At 47.8% G+C, this 18168-nt stretch overlaps 3 protein-coding genes across 6 annotated transcripts in view; 1 reads left to right on the top strand and 2 right to left on the bottom strand.

Annotated features, from left to right (window-relative positions):
• LOC121589615 (dorsal-ventral patterning protein Sog-like) overlaps nucleotides 1-1366 on the top strand; it is a 15423-nt gene extending 14057 nt beyond the window's left edge. Inside the window, exon 4 of the mRNA XM_041908680.1 lies at nucleotides 1352-1366. Coding sequence (XP_041764614.1) covers nucleotides 1352-1366 — 15 coding nt within the window. The remainder of the gene's footprint in view (nucleotides 1-1351) is intronic.
• A 2306-nt stretch (nucleotides 1367-3672) lies between these two features.
• LOC121595466 (F-box/LRR-repeat protein 4) lies at nucleotides 3673-10234 on the bottom strand. Of its 3 annotated transcripts, none has more exons than XM_041919492.1 (4): nucleotides 10137-10234; nucleotides 5869-6072; nucleotides 4960-5768; nucleotides 3673-4884 (listed from the first exon to the last, which is right to left on the bottom strand). In XM_041919492.1, exons 2-4 carry the CDS (start codon nucleotides 6052-6054, stop codon nucleotides 4146-4148), a joined length of 1734 nt encoding a protein of 577 aa, XP_041775426.1. In that variant the 5' UTR covers nucleotides 6055-6072; nucleotides 10137-10234; the 3' UTR covers nucleotides 3673-4145. The 3 variants fall into 3 exon arrangements, with proteins under 3 accessions (XP_041775426.1, XP_041775433.1, XP_041775421.1); XM_041919499.1 differs by lacking the exon at nucleotides 10137-10234 and adding an exon at nucleotides 9590-9739; XM_041919487.1 differs by lacking the exon at nucleotides 10137-10234 and adding an exon at nucleotides 6176-6962.
• A 2068-nt stretch (nucleotides 10235-12302) lies between these two features.
• LOC121595895 (probable methylthioribulose-1-phosphate dehydratase) lies at nucleotides 12303-16740 on the bottom strand. Of its 2 annotated transcripts, XM_041920281.1 has the most exons (6): nucleotides 16472-16740; nucleotides 13612-13635; nucleotides 13223-13317; nucleotides 13005-13118; nucleotides 12574-12930; nucleotides 12303-12494 (listed from the first exon to the last, which is right to left on the bottom strand). In XM_041920281.1, the coding sequence occupies exons 1-6, from the start codon at nucleotides 16511-16513 to the stop codon at nucleotides 12407-12409; spliced, it is 720 nt and encodes a 239-aa protein (XP_041776215.1). In that variant the 5' UTR covers nucleotides 16514-16740; the 3' UTR covers nucleotides 12303-12406. The 2 variants fall into 2 exon arrangements, with proteins under 2 accessions (XP_041776215.1, XP_041776224.1); XM_041920290.1 differs by lacking the exon at nucleotides 13612-13635 and having other exon boundaries at nucleotides 16472-16739.
• Nucleotides 16741-18168: the final 1428 nt, after the last annotated feature.

The raw sequence follows: 18168 nt of genomic DNA, 5'->3' as shown, positions 1-18168 counted from the left end.
AACACGGCGTGCCCAGAGTCCGAATGTCGCAAGCTAGGTTGCGGGTGTTTCCGTTTTGTCTCGTTTGTTCGTCTCGTTTGGTTTTCGTGTATGCATCGATTGGGAGTGACGTCACGCTGTGTCAACGCTTCGCGTCGTGTCAAGAAGCTGGTCGTGTGTTTCGCGCTGTTTGTATGTGGATGAAGGGAGAGGGGGGTGGGTACGGTAGAAGAGGCAGGGTACCCTGTGGCAAACTCTAAGCTCAGTAAATTAAACTTCCACGGCTACACGTTTGCTGTCCTACGTTACGGCAGGCAAACTAGGAAAAGCAAAACCTCTCTAAAAAAAAGATGGCGCACTACAAAATAGTAGCTATGGGTCAATGGCAACCAAGAATACAAAAAAATAGATAATGAAAACACACAAACACAATTAAACACACACAACAACTCTTCCCGTTTTGGTTACCACTTACCAAAGAAGACTGAATATTTTAACAGTATACAGAGACGAAAGGGCGGAAAATAATACGCAAAACCAAACAGGCACAAACAGAAAGCAAAACAAAAACAGGATGGTGGGAGGGGGAGGGGGTGAGGGGATATGCCCAACACTCCAGCTACCCCGCGCGCATCTTCACGACGTGGCGGTTGTAATCCAGCTTAGTAGCTTTGGTAGTAAGCAGTCGGTAATGATGGTCATAGTGGAGCGATTGGGTGTAGCAACCCATCCCTAACGTTAGTTTCCTTTAATTATTGTTTTTTTTAAACTAAACTGTCTGTATTTAAAATGTAAACCGAGAGCTTTAGCCGCACTGGGTGGCTGGACATTCTGTCGAAAACTTAGTGGTAGGTAGCAGGGATCGAACCGATTTGTTTATACAAAAAAGGTGTAGAGAGTATGTTAGAAGTGAGAGAGAGAGAAGCAGAGAAAGAGAGAAAAAGAAATCTTGGTGGAACAAACGGAGAAGAAAGCTTGGTGGAACAAAATTGGACAGTATTCATTTTGAAAACCCCAAGAAACGGAAAAAAACAAACTAAGAAACCAACGCAGCGTAACTACAAATTGTTTGAAATATCTCTTTTTTTACCGCAAAATCCTCCGTTCCTCCCAGTGCACACAAGGAACCGCTATTGCTTATAAAGGGCGCATTAGGTGCGTAACCCAGTTGCGCAGAAAAGCGTTTGTCAGAATAACAATCAAACAAATAAAAATCGCAAGCGAAAACAGTTTCGAAATTCGGAACGGTCCCTGCCAGGTGTGGCACTGAGCGCGCATTATAATTAATAAAATAAAACCAACCAACTAAGAGCTACAAACACTTAACGACGATCTTGGTACTTTTTTCTTCTTCTTCTTTTTCTGGTTACAGCTAGAGAACGATTAGTTACAGGTGAGCGATATTGTAAAGCACAAAAAGGTACGATAAGTGCTGTTGTTACTAGTTGAGAAACGGCTTCTAGATCCTCGTTAGTACAAAGAACTCTAGTCATTGGTAAACATGGCAATCTCCAAAAACGCAATATCCAGACCTTTCAAGATTCGTCCGGAATCATTCGGAGTCATCTGAAATCGAAATCTAACGGATTTGGAGTCGTCCAAAGTCAGAGTCATCCGGAATCGGAGTCTTTTAGAGTCACAGTCGTCCGGAATTGGAGTTGGAGTCATCCGGAATCGTCTGGAGTCGTCCGAAGTCGCCTGGAGCCGTCCGGACTTTGAGTCATCCAGAGTCGATATCGTCCTGAGTCGGCCGGAGTCGCCCAGAGGTGAAGTCATCCGGAATCAGAGACGCCCAGAGTCGCAGTCGTCCGGAATCGAAATCTAACGGAGTCGGAGTCGTCCGAAGTCGGATTCGTCCGAAGTCGGAGTCGTTCGGAGTCGGAATCATACGGAGTCGATGTCGTCCGGAGTCAGCTGGAGTCGTCTGGAGTTGCCCAGATTCGGTGTTCTCTGAAGTCGCCCAGAGTCAGAGTCGTCCAGAGTTGGAGTCATCCGGAATCGGAGTCGTTCAGAGTCGTAGTCGTCCGGAATCGGAATCTAACGTAGTCTGAGTAGTCCGATGTCGGAGTCGTCCGGAGTCAGAATCATACGGAGTCGACGTCGTTCGGAGTCGGCTGGAGTCGCCCATAGGTGGAGTCATCCGGAATCGGAGTCGTCAAGAGTCACAGTCGTCCGGAATTGGAGTTGGAGTCATTCGGAATCGTCTGGAGTCGTCCGAAGTCGTCTAGAGTCGTCCGAAGTCGGAGTCATCCAGAGTAGATGTCGTCCTGAGTCGGCAGGAGTCGCCCAGAGGTGGAGTCATCCGCAATCGGAGTCGTCCATACTCGCAGTAGTCCGGAATCGAAATCTAACGGAATCAGAGTCGTCCGAAGTCGGAGTCGTCCGAAGTCGGAGTCGGCTGGAGTCGGAATCATACGGAGTCGATGTCGTCCGGAGTCAGCTGGAGTCGTCTGTAGTCGTCCAAATTCGGTGTTTTCTGAAGACGCTCAGAGTCGGAGTCGTTCCGGAGTCGATGTCGTCCGGAGTTGGCTGGAGTCCTCTGGAGTTGCCCAGAATCGAAGTCCTCTGAAGTCACCGAGAGTAGGAGTCGTCTGGAGTCATCCGGAATCGGAGTCGTCCAGAGTCGCAGTCGTCCGGTATCGGACTTGCAGTCATCTAGAGTCGGAATAGTCTGGAGTGGCCCGGAGGCATCTGGAGTCCTCCTTAGTTGGAGTCGAACGAAATCGGATTCGAACGGAGTCGAAGACGCCGGGTGTCGGCCAGAGTCATTTGGAGTCGAAGTAGAACCTGTTTACGAAGTGCACACGCAAGACCGGAAGATGAATAACACTATAGGAAATAACATATCATCTCCGGACCCTGACACTAACCGACTCCGGACGACTCCGACTTCGGGTAACTTCGACTCCGGGTGGAGCTAGTGGTTCCAATTTTGCCCTGAATCGGAATCGGACTAACAATAACCGGAGTCTGATCCGAGTCGTGTGTGCGCTCCAGAGAGCACATCACTACAACGACCATTAACATACTCCAGCTCTGAAGGTTCTCATTCGGAAATTGTTCCCGCTCCGGGAAGTGATCCTGCTAGTCCAGAAGAACTCCCAAGTTCCAGGAACTTATCCTGTATCTACCACGGGACTGGTACCGAGCTGTAATCCATTTCGAACCTAAATCTAGGTAACTGTTCGCAGTGAGGGGTTGAAGCGTTACAAGCGTTACGAGCACGTATATTTCGTTCGTCGACTGCTTCCCCTACCGGTTGATAGATGGCGCTAAATAACCCGCACCGTGTGCGCACTGTACCGATCAGCTGATTCATTGTTTACGCGTCCGAAACACCACACAAAGCGCATTAAAAATAAATCGCCAAAACATCCCATTATGTTTAAATGCCGATGAAGACCCATTTCCCCCAAAGAGTTCACATAGGTTCGTTTTTCCCATAAACTTTTAAGCGCAAGATTGCAAAAAAAAATGGTTTGTTGTCGTCATTCAATCGTACACGCAAAATCAGACCCAATGCACTAAAGCAAAAGTGCGTTCGCAATCCACTCTGCCACGGGCGAAACAGTGCGAGCGGAGAACAGAGTATTTGAGCAGATGGGCACCGCATCCAATCAGGCTAGTAAAAGAAACGCACATGCGTTTGTGTGTTCGAGTTCAGCGTCTTGCTTTTTTTTTATTTCATTATAATTAAATAAACAACAGTCGCGTCGGTGTTGTAAAACTAAATTCGCTTTCTATAGTTCACATTAGCTAATATAATCCTCTTCAGTAAAGGAACAACAATGTTTAAATTCAATTCGGCGGCTAGCAGCCATTACCGTCTAACTAGCTTGGAAGGAGAAGAAATAAAAACTATTAAACGAAAAAACGGCCAATACCTCGGCGGATACATACGCGGCCAACGCCTTCCCTCGCGTCGGTGGTCGGTGTTGTAAAACGAAATTCACTTGCAATAGTTCACATTAGCCAACAGAACCCTCTCAAATGAAGGAACGACAATTTTTGAATTCAAACCGGCGGCTAGCAGCCATTACCGTCTACCTATCTATGAATGAAACGGGCGAAGAAAGAAAAAATAAACCCCCCACCGAAAAAACGAAAGAGTGCCAACACCTCGCATGGGCCGCATCCGCTTTCACCCTCCTCCACCCTCCCACGCGTCAGTATTGGTGCTTCACGTCGACGTGCGGGAACTGGCGGCGCCACATGTCGAGCCACTGCTGCTCGATGCCGCTGCAGTAGCTCAGCTCGAGCAGGCGGAGCGCCGGGCAGCCGATGAAGATCGCGTTGATCGCCTCGCCGGACAGCATCACGGAGCTCATCAGGTCCAGGTACTGCAGCCGGGGGCAGTGGCGCGCGATCGCCAGCAGATCGTTGTTGGTGATGCCCCGGAACCCGCCGAGCACGAGCCAGCGCAGGTCGGGACAGGCCGCCGCCAGCCGGGCGAGCGTCCCCTCGGCACAGTCCTCGTGGTTGCTGTAGCCGAGATCGAGCTCCTGCAGCTTGGTGCAGTGCTGCAGCGGCACCAGCCCGTGCGCCCCGAGCACGTGCGTTTTCCACAGCTTCAGGCTGAGCAGGGCGCGGTTGTGCTCGCCGATCGTGTGCGTGATGTCCGGCAGGCTCGACTGGTCGCAGCTCGCCAGGCTCAGGTGCTGCAGGTTCGGGTTTTGCTGCAGCAGGCCCAGCAGCGTCTCGGGCGCGTACTGCGCCCGGCTCAGATCGAGCGTGGTCAGCCGCTTGCAGACGGACGGCTGGTAGTGCTGGTTGTCCAGCACCGCGTTCTGCATGCACAGCTCGGTGAGCTCGGGACACAGCAGCAGCACGAACGACATGGCGTGCCGCACGCCGATGCAGTTGAGCCGCAGGTGCGTGAGCGTGTGGCCGTGGCGGTTGAAAAAGCTGCGCAAAAAAAAAAATGAAGAAAAAGAAGGTTAGCACAATTAGCACATCAGCATGCTCTCCCTTACGGCTTACATCTGCAGGTCGATTTTGCTGAACTCGTTGACGATGCCGCACCCGGACAGGTCTAGCTTATTGATGCCGGCGCACCGGTTGCCCAGCCACATCAGGAAGTAAGAATCGACCCGGTCCCAGTACGGGCGCAGGTTCACCTCCCGGTAGAGGCGGGCGTCGGCCACCACCTCGGCGCACCGGACGCACACCTTCTCCACGTCGGCGAGCGCGAACCAGTCGAGATGGGAGAGGATGTGATACAGTATCTCGTACGGCATATCGGTAAGGTTTGGCTGGCCGGTGCCTCCCGCCCCTTGGCCTATCAATTCCAACGCTGCCGCCGCCTCCACCGGTGGTGGTGATGGTGTCGGTGAGGCGGAAGCCGCTGCTGCTGCTAGAGCCTTCCCGCGCGCTTCGGGGAAGTCGTGCACGCCGCCCACCAGTATGATGCCGTCCAGCCCGCTGATGTACCGGTGGTCGCGCAAGTTTAGCTCGAAACGCAGCACGCGCGTCCGGTGCGGGACGGTGCGCAGGGTCGGCAGGAACAGGCGCGAAGGGCTGGCGCCCCGGTCGCCCGCTATGTCCTGCCGCTTGTCGGTGCGGTCGTCCCAGAGACAGAGCCAGCCGACCTTCACCACGTAGCACGTGATGCGGCGGACCGTGCCCGGATGCAGCGTTTCGTACACGCCGAGCTCGGCCGGATAGACGGCCTGCTCGAAGCTGGCGACGAAGAACTCGTCCACCGGTGGATTGTCGCAGGGCGCTACCCTGGCCAGCCCGAACTCGGGCCGGTACGACGGTGCCAGCCGGGGCCACTCGCCGTATGAGGACTGCCGGGGAAGGAAACGGGAAAGGGAGAAGAGTGCGGTTAGCATTTTGGTTTCGCTGTTGTCTCCTGCCCTACGGCACGGCGGGGGGATGCACACTTACCAACAGGTACGAGTCCGTATGGTCGCCGTAGTTCGGGAAGTTGGACGGCCGGCCAATCAGATTGACCGAGCCGTAGGAAAGGTTCGGCCCGTACTCGTGGCTGGCCATCAGGACGGCCTCCACGAACTGTTTCAGCTCGCCGGCATAGCAGACCGGGGTGAGCAACGGCCGCTCCCGGCTCATCATTCAGCAGCTAGCAGCGAGCTGGATGGAAGAAACAGAAAAGATGGGCTTCTGGTGAGCTCGGGGGACGGAGAGGAAGCAGGGGACAGCTCCCGGATGAGCGTGGTACGATCGGGCCACTCACGGAAGTTCGCGAACACTTTGCCACAGCGCTCAGCGTCCGGCCACTGCTGGCGGTAGTAGGCATCGCTAGGCGGACAGTGGGGCCAGGGAAGCGCCGTGCGTGACACGTGCGATTGTCCTTCCGTTCCAGTCACACACACACACATACAAAAAGAAAACAAAGCACCAAGCCACGGTGGCCGGGAAGTCGTATGCTACTGCCACTGGCTGCTCCGTTCGATGTCGCTGTCGCATTTGTTTACGTTTTGAGCGGTCCGGCACTGACAGCACAGTGACAGGCGTAGCCACACGCACACACACACACACACAGAGCAGAGCTCGCGCGTTCCCTTCCCGCGGATGACGTTTAGCCGGATGATCGAAAACCACTCGTCGATGGCGGACGAAACTTTTCGAAATCAAGCAACCCCAAAGATGCTAAAAAGCCTGGCGCGGGGCTCAGGTCGGGAGCAAACAATGAGCAGTGCCGAGAATGGGAGACTGAGCCCGAAAGAATTACAATGCAACGTTGGGTCTCATTTTCTCGGAACTCGAAACGTTAATAACTCATTTGCTGGATATTACGGATGACTACTTCTTCATTCACTAGAACTGCTAGAGATGCGGGATTTTCAGCAATTCATCCCATTCTACGCGAGACATTTCTCCGGACTGTGGCACTATTGCTGGAATACGCTGGACGAATCATTGCTCTTGTGCCGTGTTCCGAGTATCGTCAGCACATCTGCTGCAGAGGGCTGGCTGGTCTTAAGTTGAGTTGCAAAGTCCTGTATTTAAATTCATTCATACTTTTTTGGGGCGAGAGGGTAAAATTGATTTTCGCTTCTTTTCTGTTTCATCTGAGATCACCCGTTTCCCGAGAATTGGATTACAGAGAAGACACAATGTACTTCGGGCCTGGAGCCCTAACCTAACCTCGCATACTGCCAACACAACGCCGCCTGCTCCGCCAGTCCGGCAGGTTCAACTTTCGCAGTTTAGCACACTTTTGCAAAACTATCCTTAATGAACAGAACTCAAACAATCTTGCTTCCTATCCTCTCAAGCACGCCAACAAACTGGAGACTGTTCCATCCAAGATCACCCACTTCCCGAGAAATGGGCTACAGAGAAGACACAATGTAACTTTGGCCTGGAGCCCTAACCTAACCTTGCATACTGCCAACACAACGCCACCTGCTCCGCCAATCTAGCAAGCTAAATTTTCGCAATTTAGCACACTTTTGCAAAACTATCCTTACGCCGCGGACCTAACACAAACTTGCTTCCTGTCCTCCAAAGCACACCAACAAACTGGAGACGCTCAAACTGAAATCCATTGACTTCATATCTGTTCCAACAAAGATCATCCACTTCCCGAGAATTGAGCAACAGATGAAACACAATGTATCTTGGGCCTGGAGCCCTAACCTAACCTTGCATACTGCCAACACAACGCCGCCTGCTCCGCCAATCTAGCAAGCTAAATTTTCGCAATTTAGCACACTTTTTCAAAACTATCCGTAAGCCGTGGACCTAACACAAACTTGCTTCCTATCCTCTCAAGCACGCCAACAAACTGGAGACGCTCAAACTGAAATCCATTGACTTCATATCTGTTCCAACAAAGATCATCCACTTCCCGAGAATTGAGCAACAGATGAAACACAATGTATCTTGGGCCTGGAGCCCAACCTAACCTTACATACTGCCAACACAACGCCACCTGCTCCGCCAGTCTAGCAAGCTAAATTTTCGCAATTTAGCACACTTTTTCAAAACTATCCGTAAGCCGTGGACTTAACAAAAACTTGCTTCCTGTCCTCTCAAGCACGCCAACAAACTGGAGCCTGTTCCAACCAAGATCACCCACTTCCCGAGAATTGAGCAACAGATGAAACACAATGTAACTTGGGCCTGGAGCCCTAACCTAACCTTGCATACTGCCAACACAACTTCGGCTTCTCCGCCAATCTAGCATGCTCGATTTTCGCAATTTGGCACACTTTTGCAAAACTATCCTAAAGCTGTGGACCTAACACAAACTTGCTTCCTGTCCTCTCAAGCACGCCAACAAACTGGAGACGCTCAAACTGAAATCCATTGACTTCATATCTGTTCCAACAAAGATCATCCACTTCCCGAGAATTGAGCAACAGATGAAACACAATGTATCTTGGGCCTGGAGCCCTAACCTAACCTTGCATACTGCCAACACAACGCCGCCTGCTCCGCCAGTCCGGCAGGTTCAACTTTCGCAGTTTAGCACACTTTTGCAAAACTATCCTTAATGAACAGAACTCAAACAATCTTGCTTCCTATCCTCTCAAGCACGCCAACAAACTGGAGACTGTTCCATCCAAGATCACCCACTTCCCGAGAAATGGGCTACAGAGAAGACACAATGTAACTTTGGCCTGGAGCCCTAACCTAACCTTGCATACTGCCAACACAACGCCACCTGCTCCGCCAATCTAGCAAGCTAAATTTTCGCAATTTAGCACACTTTTGCAAAACTATCCTTACGCCGCGGACCTAACACAAACTTGCTTCCTGTCCTCCAAAGCACGCCAACAAACTGGAGACGCTCAAACTGAAATCCATTGACTTCATATCTGTTCCAACAAAGATCATCCACTTCCCGAGAATTGAGCAACAGATGAAACACAATGTATCTTGGGCCTGGAGCCCCAACCTAACCTTACATACTGCCAACACAACGCCACCTGCTCCGCCAGTCTAGCAAGCTAAATTTTCGCAATTTAGCACACTTTTTCAAAATTATCCGTAAGCCGTGGACTTAACAAAAACTTGCTTCCTGTCCTCTCAAGCACGCCAACAAACTGGAGCCTGTTCCAACCAAGATCACCCACTTCCCGAGAATTGAGCAACAGATGAAACACAATGTAACTTGGGCCTGGAGCCCTATCCTAACCTTACATACTACCAACACAACGCCGCCTGCTCCGCCAGTTCGGCACGGCTCAACTTTCGTAATTTAGCACACTTTTGCAAAACTATCCTTACGCCGCGGACCTAACACAAACTTGCTTCCTGTCCTCTCAAGCACGCCAACAAACTGGAGACGCTCAAACTGAAATCCATTGACTTCATATCTGTTCCAACAAAGATCATCCACTTCCCGAGAATTGAGCAACAGATGAAACACAATGTATCTTGGGCCTGGAGCCCTAACCTAACCTTGCATACTGCCAACACAACGCCACCTGCTCCGCCAGTCTAGCAAGCTAAATTTTCGCAATTTAGCACACTTTTGCAAAACTATCCTAAAGCTGTGGACCTAACACAAACTTGCTTCCTGTCCTCTCAAGCACGCCAACAAACTGGAGCCTGTTCCAACCAAGATCACCCACTTCCCGAGAATTGAGCAACAGATGAAACACAATGTATCTTGGGCTTGGAGCCCTAGCCTAACCTTGCATACTGCCAACACAACGCCGCCTGCTCCGCCAGTTCGGCACGGCTCAACTTTCGTAATTTAGCACACTTTTGCAAAACTATCCTTACGCCGCGGACCTAACACAAACTTGCTTCCTGTCCTCCAAAGCACGCCAACAAACTGGAGACGCTCAAACCCAGTAAGTGAGCGAAAAAACACGCAATTCAACCACACACACACACACACACACACACACACACAAATACACTCATACACATAGACACAGGTCGCGTAATGCTGGATGGAGAAGCCGCACAAGCGTTTCCATTACCGGAAATAAACTGCGGGACCGTGGATCGATTTTCGCACGAAGGTTGCAACGACCACGGACAATGACGACAACGGAAAGGTTCTTCGGCGACGGACAGGTAATAATGGCGAATTTCCGTAGCATGTCTTGCGACAAGGCTGCTGCTGTAAATTTCTTACCGTTGCTTCGTTCTCTCAAACACTTTCCCGCACACGGGCACCAACAAGCCTCGCCAAGAAACAATTCCACCCGGACAATCCCCAAAATTCTTACCTTGAACGCTCAGCTGCGGTTCGTGTCCTAGCCTGCGCACGCCTTTCTCGCTTTTGTTGAAGTGTGTGACGCTTTCTTCTTCTTTTTCTTTGGCGCCAATTCTCCAACGAACAACGCATGTCACACAGGATCAGCAGCGCCTGTGTACGTTGAAGGGTTCCTTTCTCCAGATATTTGGACACACGTCCGTTTAAATTGAAGCCTATGCCGGTTGACTCGCCCCCAACCCGGGATTTTGATTGCTTATTTATCCGATACTAGTAATTTGATTGACTTGAAATTAGAACTGTGAATGTAAATTACAATCATCTTGCGGGACCGTTTAATCTATGATGTTTCTTAGAGTTTTTGGATCAGAAAAACATCGATGTTAGAATCAATTATCGATATATCCCCTTTTCCAGGCAACCGATCTACCCACGTAGCCAAATCAAATTTGATAGGTTGTTTCTTCGATTGTAGTTATCCGATCGACCTGAAATATGAACCATGAGTGTAAATTACAGTTATCTTTACCTTTGATTTTTCTCAGAATTTTTGGATCAGATTAAGTCCGTTTTTAGAATCAATTATTACGATACCCCTTTATCAGGCAACTGGGTTACATGGGTAGGCAAGTTGATTTTGATTTCTTATTTCTCCAATTGTAGTAATCCGATTGAATTGAAATTTGGACTATGAGTGCAAATTATAGCCATCTTTAGCTGAAAATTGTATTTGTAAATTTGGATTAGAATACACTCATTTTTACAACCAATTATTGCGATACCCCTTTTCTAGGCAACCGGACACCCCGTGTAGCCAAATCAATTTTGATTGCTTATTTCTCCAATTCTAGTAAATTGATTGGCTTGAAATTCGTGAAACTGTGTGTAAAGAACAGACATCTTTATCTGAAATGTTTGTTTGAGTTTTAGGATTACAAAAAAATCGTTTTTACAATCAATTATCACGATACCCCTTTTCCAGGCAGCAGTCTACACGGGTACCCAAATCAATTTCGATTGGTTATTTCTTCGATTCTAGTAATCCGATTTACTTGAAATTTGAATTGTGTGTGTTAATCACAGTTATCCTTATCTGTAATTTTTCTTTGAATTTTTGGATCAGAATAAACTCGTTTTTAGAATCTATTATTGCATTCCCCCTTTTCCCTAACAACCGGACTAAGAGTGTAGCCAGCGGTTTTGGAAGCTTACAAGTGTTGAGTGCGCGAACCAATATCGATGCAATATTCGGATGAAAATTAAAACAACCAATGTAGCTTCCATAGCTGTGCATCGATCGGTTCATCTCGTAGCTCTTTTTTAATGTTTTGGCCATTCAAAGATGACGGTAATATTTTTTGAAGAAAAACAGTCAAAACGTAAAGAACACATTTTTCGCTACTCACATTTTTGAACACATTTTTGGCTCCTAGGGAGTGTATTACACGTGTAACATACGCTATGAAGAACTTTTATACGAGCAACTAAAAAGAAAAAGGAGTATCCATTTGAAAATCACCGGTTGCCTGGAAGAAATAAAGGTTTTTTGTTCGGTTGTCAGAGAAAACGTAACAATCAGTTTGTTTTTTTTTTTTTTTTTTGTTAAATTGGGATTGGTGCTGAAAACAACAGCGCGCTTGTATTTCTCCAAAAAAGTACCTACACTAAAAACCGTTCGTACAAAAATGTGTATTGTGTGTGTGTATGTGTGAGGGTGTGGGTGTGTGCGCGCGCGCTTCTATCACGGTTCGTTTTGTCGTATGCAAAAAGCCTCGATGAGCGAATGTGGCCTTTCCCTCTTCTCTCTCTTTCTCTCTCTCTCTCTCTCTCGCTCTCTCTCTCGCTCTCTCTCTCTCTCTCTCTCTCATTCTCTTTCTTTTGCTACAACATTTGCATTCTGTAAAAATCACTGTGGTTGTGCAGTTTTTCCCTACTGTTGCGTGTGGGGTGCGTGTGTGTTTGTGTTACTTTTTTTTTTTGGTTTAAAATCAATAATTAATACAACAACGCACGACAAACGGAAGGCAAAACACCTCTGGGTACGGTATTCGGTAAAGGCCTGAGAAAAACTTGGCGCAATGCGTGTGTGTGTGTGTGTCTTTCTGTGTGTTTGATCGTGTGGTAGGAAAAAATTCACGGCTAGGCCATGATAACAACTAATTCGCTACGTCCACTATTCGATTATCATGCATCCACGTGTCTCACGAGGCGAGGAGTCGGTGATTATCCTTGCGGGAGGTTTTGTTTTGCGGAGGAGGCAGGGTGTGAATGCGTTCGTCGCATCTAGTACCGTTTCGGGACGGCGTTCGCGTCCAGGCCCACCTTGTGCATTTCCACGGCGAGCGAGAACAGATAGTCGTAGCACTCCGCCCTGGGGAAAAAAAAACATAAAATTACATTAGATAGAGAACACACACAAACACACAAAAGAAATGCCCCCGAAAACGTACATCGTCTTTGCCTTCTGCCAGTTGTGGCCCCACACGTACACGCCGTGACGGCGCACCAGGATCGCGGACGTCCCCGGGTAGTCGCGCAGCGCGTTCGCCATCGACTCCTCCAGGTCCTTCTCGAACAGCGTGTTCTCGATGATCGGCACCACCAGCTCCTCGTCGTACATGAGGTTGCGGTTCAGCTCGTAGTCGTAGATGCCCTTGATCATCTCGAGATGCGTGCAGCGGAACTCCTTGCCCGGCCAGAGCAGCGTGGTCATGACGGCGGCCGGGCTGTGCGTGTGGATGACCGCCCCGGCGCTGCGCTCCTTGTACGCGAGCATAAACAGTGGCGTGCACTGGCTCTTCGTTAGTCTGTCCACAAAGAAAAGAAAAACGGAAAAATATAATAGCCAATGGGGTTTCTGATGTCGCCCGGGCAGCGTTACTTTTTGTAGTCCGGTGGCGTTTGCAGATCGTCCCCCTCGATGTTCTGTATGAAGAGATCGTCCGGCTGGATCCGCTCCTTCTGCACGCCGGACGGGGCAATGTAGATTTCATCGCTAAAACGGAAGAGGAAAAAGAAAAAGAAAAGAAACCATTAGAAAATACGCCATTCCAGGTGATGAGGTGTATGGAGGGACCAAAAGGCAAGAACTATACGAACTCCAGCTTAATACTTATACCGCCACCGGTGCCGGTCACCCATCCGAGGTTGTAGAACTGTTTGCACAGCTCCGGTATCAGCTTGCGGGGATGCTCCTGAGCAGGAAAAGGGTACGCCAGCGGTATCGATGATGATGAAGATGACATTGGGTGGGAAAGACAGAACAGACAGCAAAGAGATGTAGATTAGTGCGCTGGTTTTCTCAGCCAGACAAACGACAACGAAATAAAAAATAAATAAACAGAAAAACACAACAGACAGTCAAGAGAAAACTAAAACAAAAACAAAAACACAGAACAACGAAACGAAAAGCCATCGCATAAATCGCGCATGGTGAACTAAACAACTAAAAAAATAAAACAGTGGCAATGCGTGTATATGAAATTTACCTTATTGATTACATTATCATAAATCTAATACGAGCGAGGAGAATAACCGGACACAACAGAGGCAAATCAAGAAAAGAAAAGGTACATTCATTACCAAGGGTGATCTTTATTTTTTGTTGTTGTGTTATTTTAAGTTAGGTGCTTGTGTTATTTGTGGCTGCCTTGTGGGCGAACCAGGGAAGAGAGGGGGGGAAGGATGGGGGGAAACGATTATGTCAGTTTTTTTAAACAGGAAGGATAGTGGGAAGCGGTGGGGGGTTTTAGATGGGATTTGATTGTTGGACAAGGGACTCAACTGTGTGTGTGTGTGTGTGTGTGTGTGTGTGTGTGTGTGTGTGTGTGTGTGTTGTGTGTGTGGTGTGTGTGTGTGTGTGTGTGTGTGTGTGTGTGTGTGTGTGTGTGTGTGTGTGTGTGTGTGTGTGTATTTGTGTGCTTTTTGTATGTTGCTACAGCATAATCATGCAGGAAGCACAGCGGCGATAACAGCGACGACAGGAATTGCTCGAGTTCGAGTTCACTCCGAACTAGTGTTGGGTGAATCTGATTCAGATTCATGATTCTGAATGAATCTTTGGAATGATTCAATGAATCTGAATCCTGGTTGGTTGGATTCTCAAAGATGAATGAATTTTAAAATATTCATGAATTTCAGAGATACATTAATCTCGTAAGATTCATAAATCTACAAAGGTTCTGTGCACAAAAGATTCTTATATCTCGTAAGATTCATAAATCACGAAAGATTCTTATATCTCGAATAATTCACGAATCTCTAGAATTCATGAATATCAAGGAATTCATAAATCTCTAAAAACCCATAAAGCTTGGATTTGTTTTTATTCTTCTTGTTGGCATAGTAACCTACGTGGTCATGCCAGCCTATAAAGGCTTTCGAAACTTCTTGGAAAGTACCACGCTTTACTGCACGGATAGTTTGCTTTACAACGGGGAGACGGTCCATGCTAGGCTTGAACCAACAACGGACAAGTTTTAGGTGGGATTGGGCAAATTCAATATTTTGGAAATCATACATCTCCATAGATTCGTGAATCCCTTGAGTTATGTAGTTTAATGGATATATGAACCTTATAGATCCATGAATCTCCAGAGATTCGTGAATTCTTGGAGATTCATGAATGCTTGGAGATTCATGAATACTTAGAGATTCATGAGTTCTTGGAGATTCCTGAATTCTTGTAGATTCATGAATGCTTGGAGATTCAAGAATACTTAGAGATTCATGATTCTTGAAGATTCACGAATCTTTAGAGATTCATTTGTTTTCACTTATTTTTATAGTCACTTTGAGCCGATTGCGAGCGTCCACACATGAGGTCCAAAACAGCCGAAGTCATACAAAAACATGGAAAAGTCTGCTCCCTAGCGTTCCGGCGTCCACCCTACGTTTACCGAGCCGAGCCGTATAGTTTTGTTCGTTAAACATGTATGCGTATCATGTAGTAGCACTTGAGGTAGCAGGAGAAAACGTTGCTGTGTCTTTTTTGCCTTGTCATTGCCTTAACATCCTGATGAGTGAAACATGCATATCTTTCGGGTACGTTCGTGGTATAAGCATATCTCTCTTACGTTAATGGTGAGGATATAATCGTAAGCTATCGACTCTGCCCTCGGACATCGTCTGTCCGCGGGTATTGGCCTCATTTGAGATGTATGAATCTTTGAAGATTCAACTCGAAGTTCGAATCACTCATGCACTGAAGATTCATACGAATGAATGTCAACGAAAGATTCATGAAACCCAACACTAGTTCGGACCCTTACCGTCAGTCCCTGCACAACGCACGTGGTCGTGTTGGTCGAACGGTAGTACTATTTTGTGTGAATTTAACACAAACACACACACACACACACAGACATAAGGGGCTCCCGCAAAGGAAGGGAAGAAAGTGGTGAAAAACCAACCAGAAAAAGTAACAAAGAAGAAGAAAACCAAAAATAACGGTCGGGAAACAAGTGGCTATTGTGTCTAGAATTACCCTACTGCTTAAGGAAAAGGAAAAATCTTTTACGAGACACACACACACATCCATACACACAAACACACATACACCCGTCTCGGCGCACGTGCTCGTGTGCTCATCCTGGTTAGCGGCGCCGCGGAGCGCGCATTATTGATTTCTCCGTCCGGTTTCCCGGTCGGTGCCTTACATCACATCAGCCCCAAAATCGATCGACTCCTTCAGCTCCTCCCCATCTTCTCCCCCCCCCCCTCCCCGACCCTCTCAACCCACAATAAGGACCCACTTATCGGAACCTCAATAGCTCCGCGTTGGTTGCGAAACGATTTGTTCGTGGCGCTGGAACCAATCGAGCGTCCGCGGATTTTCCCGGAAAACAAAAACTCACAACAATTTGCTCCAATCAATGCGGGGGAGTGTTGCCACAACGTGTGCCTCTTAATTGATAGCCTTAATTCTCAGGAAATGTACCGGGTGTACCTGTGTGTGAGTGTGTCTGTGGCTGCTAAAGGCCGGCTTAAAGGTGAGATTTCTAGTCTAAATTATCAGACATTGGCTAGAACAAACATATCCTACGCAACACCGGGATATAGAGACAGAGAGAGAGAGAGATACATTGAGAGGGAGGTGGCTGGGGCAGGGAGGGTGTGGTACAAGTGGTTAAACAAAAGATTAAACATTGAAGAACGTAAAAACCGTATCTGCTTCATTCATTCCTTTCCTAAGCAGAGAGAGAGTGGTGCGTTCAAATAAAATCCCGCGACCCGTGTACGTCCTCCCAATTTCCTTCTTTTTTTTGCTTTTTTATGCTGCTTTTGGGTTCGCACTACAAGCACGGTCCCCACTCCCTGGACTCACCCGGACTCCGGAGTCGAACGTACCTCGGACAGATCCTGATAGATGGATGACCTTCCCGATGCCATGCTCTCGCGATGCTTTTGGGGGGGGGGGGGGGGGGGGGGAGGAACTGGAGAGACCCTAGGAGATAAGCAACAACACAAACTCTTACACACACACACGTACGCACTCAAGCACACACTTGCTTGTCCCGGGAGAAGCCTTTCTGAGAGGCTCCGGATAGTGTGCTGAGCGATATGGAAGCTGCGACACGGTGCGAACGACTGACAGCCCGACACGGGCAACTGTTTATACGACGACAATTCTCCCCCTCGCACCTCCAACTCTCCGCCCCTACCCCCCTCACTCCTTAGAACGACCAGTGCGACACACAGTGGTCAGCAGCTGTGTCAATAGTGATGGGTCCGTAGTGATGGAGCTGCGGTCCATATGGATTTGGAATCGATTCCGAAGTAGGGGGAGCCAAGTCCACCCCGACATCGGACGTGCATCCAATTCCAATTTAGCATGGGCGTTGAAATTTATTTTATTATTTCCATTGAATCATTGCAAACGATTTTTTCAGCCAACCTGATCGTGTAGGTTTTGTAACAACAACCTCAAACATATGTTTTAATCTCGTTAAACTATAAAACGATGCCAATAAACCCTAAAAACTATTGAAAAGCATGTGGTAAACGGTCATTAAAATGTTAAATGAACCCAACAAGATTATGATAAGCAACGAAAAAACTATGTTAAACACGGTGATCACTATACGAATCGGAATAGTATTGAGTAGAACCATGTGATAAAATTGTATCCAATGCAGCACTTACACCAACCATAAAGCAAAAAATGTGTCTCACCCATTCGAAATATGTAATCGTCAAACGTAGCGACATTACCATGGTGTACCCCAAACGTTAGAAATGCACTAAAAGACTCCGGTTCCCGAGCTAAAATGAATCCTAAGCGCTTGTTTACATATGCCAACCAACAATAGCGAACCGATCGAGCATCTGGTGGTGAGCCAAAATTAGTGGCGCCATCTGTTGGTGAGTACATAGCCAACCATTGGAGCTTTTTTCGTTTTGCAAAACTTGTCTGCATTAAATTTTGATAGTTTTAAATTATTTTTGTTTGTGTGTAAAAGAGAGAGAGAGAGAGAGAAAGAGAGAAATAGAGAAAGCAAAAAAAGAGAGAGAAAGAAGGAGAAATACAGAGAGAGATAGAAAGATAGAGAGAGAGAGAGAGAGAAAAGGGAGAGAGAGAGAAAAAAGAGAGCGAGGGAAAGAGAGAGAGAGAGAGAGAGAGAGAGAGAGAGAGAGAGAAGAGAGAGAGAGAGAGAGAAGAGAGAGAGAGAGAGAGAGAGAGAGAGAGAGAGAGAGAGAGAGAGAGAGAGAGATAGGTTTGAATAACTAACCTGGATCATTCTGTAGTATGTTTTTATTATATCCAACAGGCTAGCAAAGCCCGGAATCCAACAAAGGTTCCGCACCTGGTGGTAGGTCCGGGAGCCGGATCATGTCCACCCATCACTACCACGCAAGCTACCGTCGTTCGAATTGTTTACAAACATTGCGCATTGCGTTCGGCACCGTAAAAATTAATACCAACGGCACAAAATATTATGCATTTTGAGTTGAAATCGGGTTACTTAAAAAAAGGCAGGGGCAAAACCAACAGTGATTTGCTTAATCATAGCCCACATTTTACTTCTGCGCTTCCTAAATGCAGC

This window comes from Anopheles merus, chromosome X (assembly GCF_017562075.2).
Source record: "Anopheles merus strain MAF chromosome X, AmerM5.1, whole genome shotgun sequence".
Classification (NCBI taxonomy): domain Eukaryota; kingdom Metazoa; phylum Arthropoda; class Insecta; order Diptera; family Culicidae; genus Anopheles; species Anopheles merus.
Note: the sequence above shows the minus strand (reverse complement) of the source record. Positions and strands in the feature narration are given on the sequence as shown.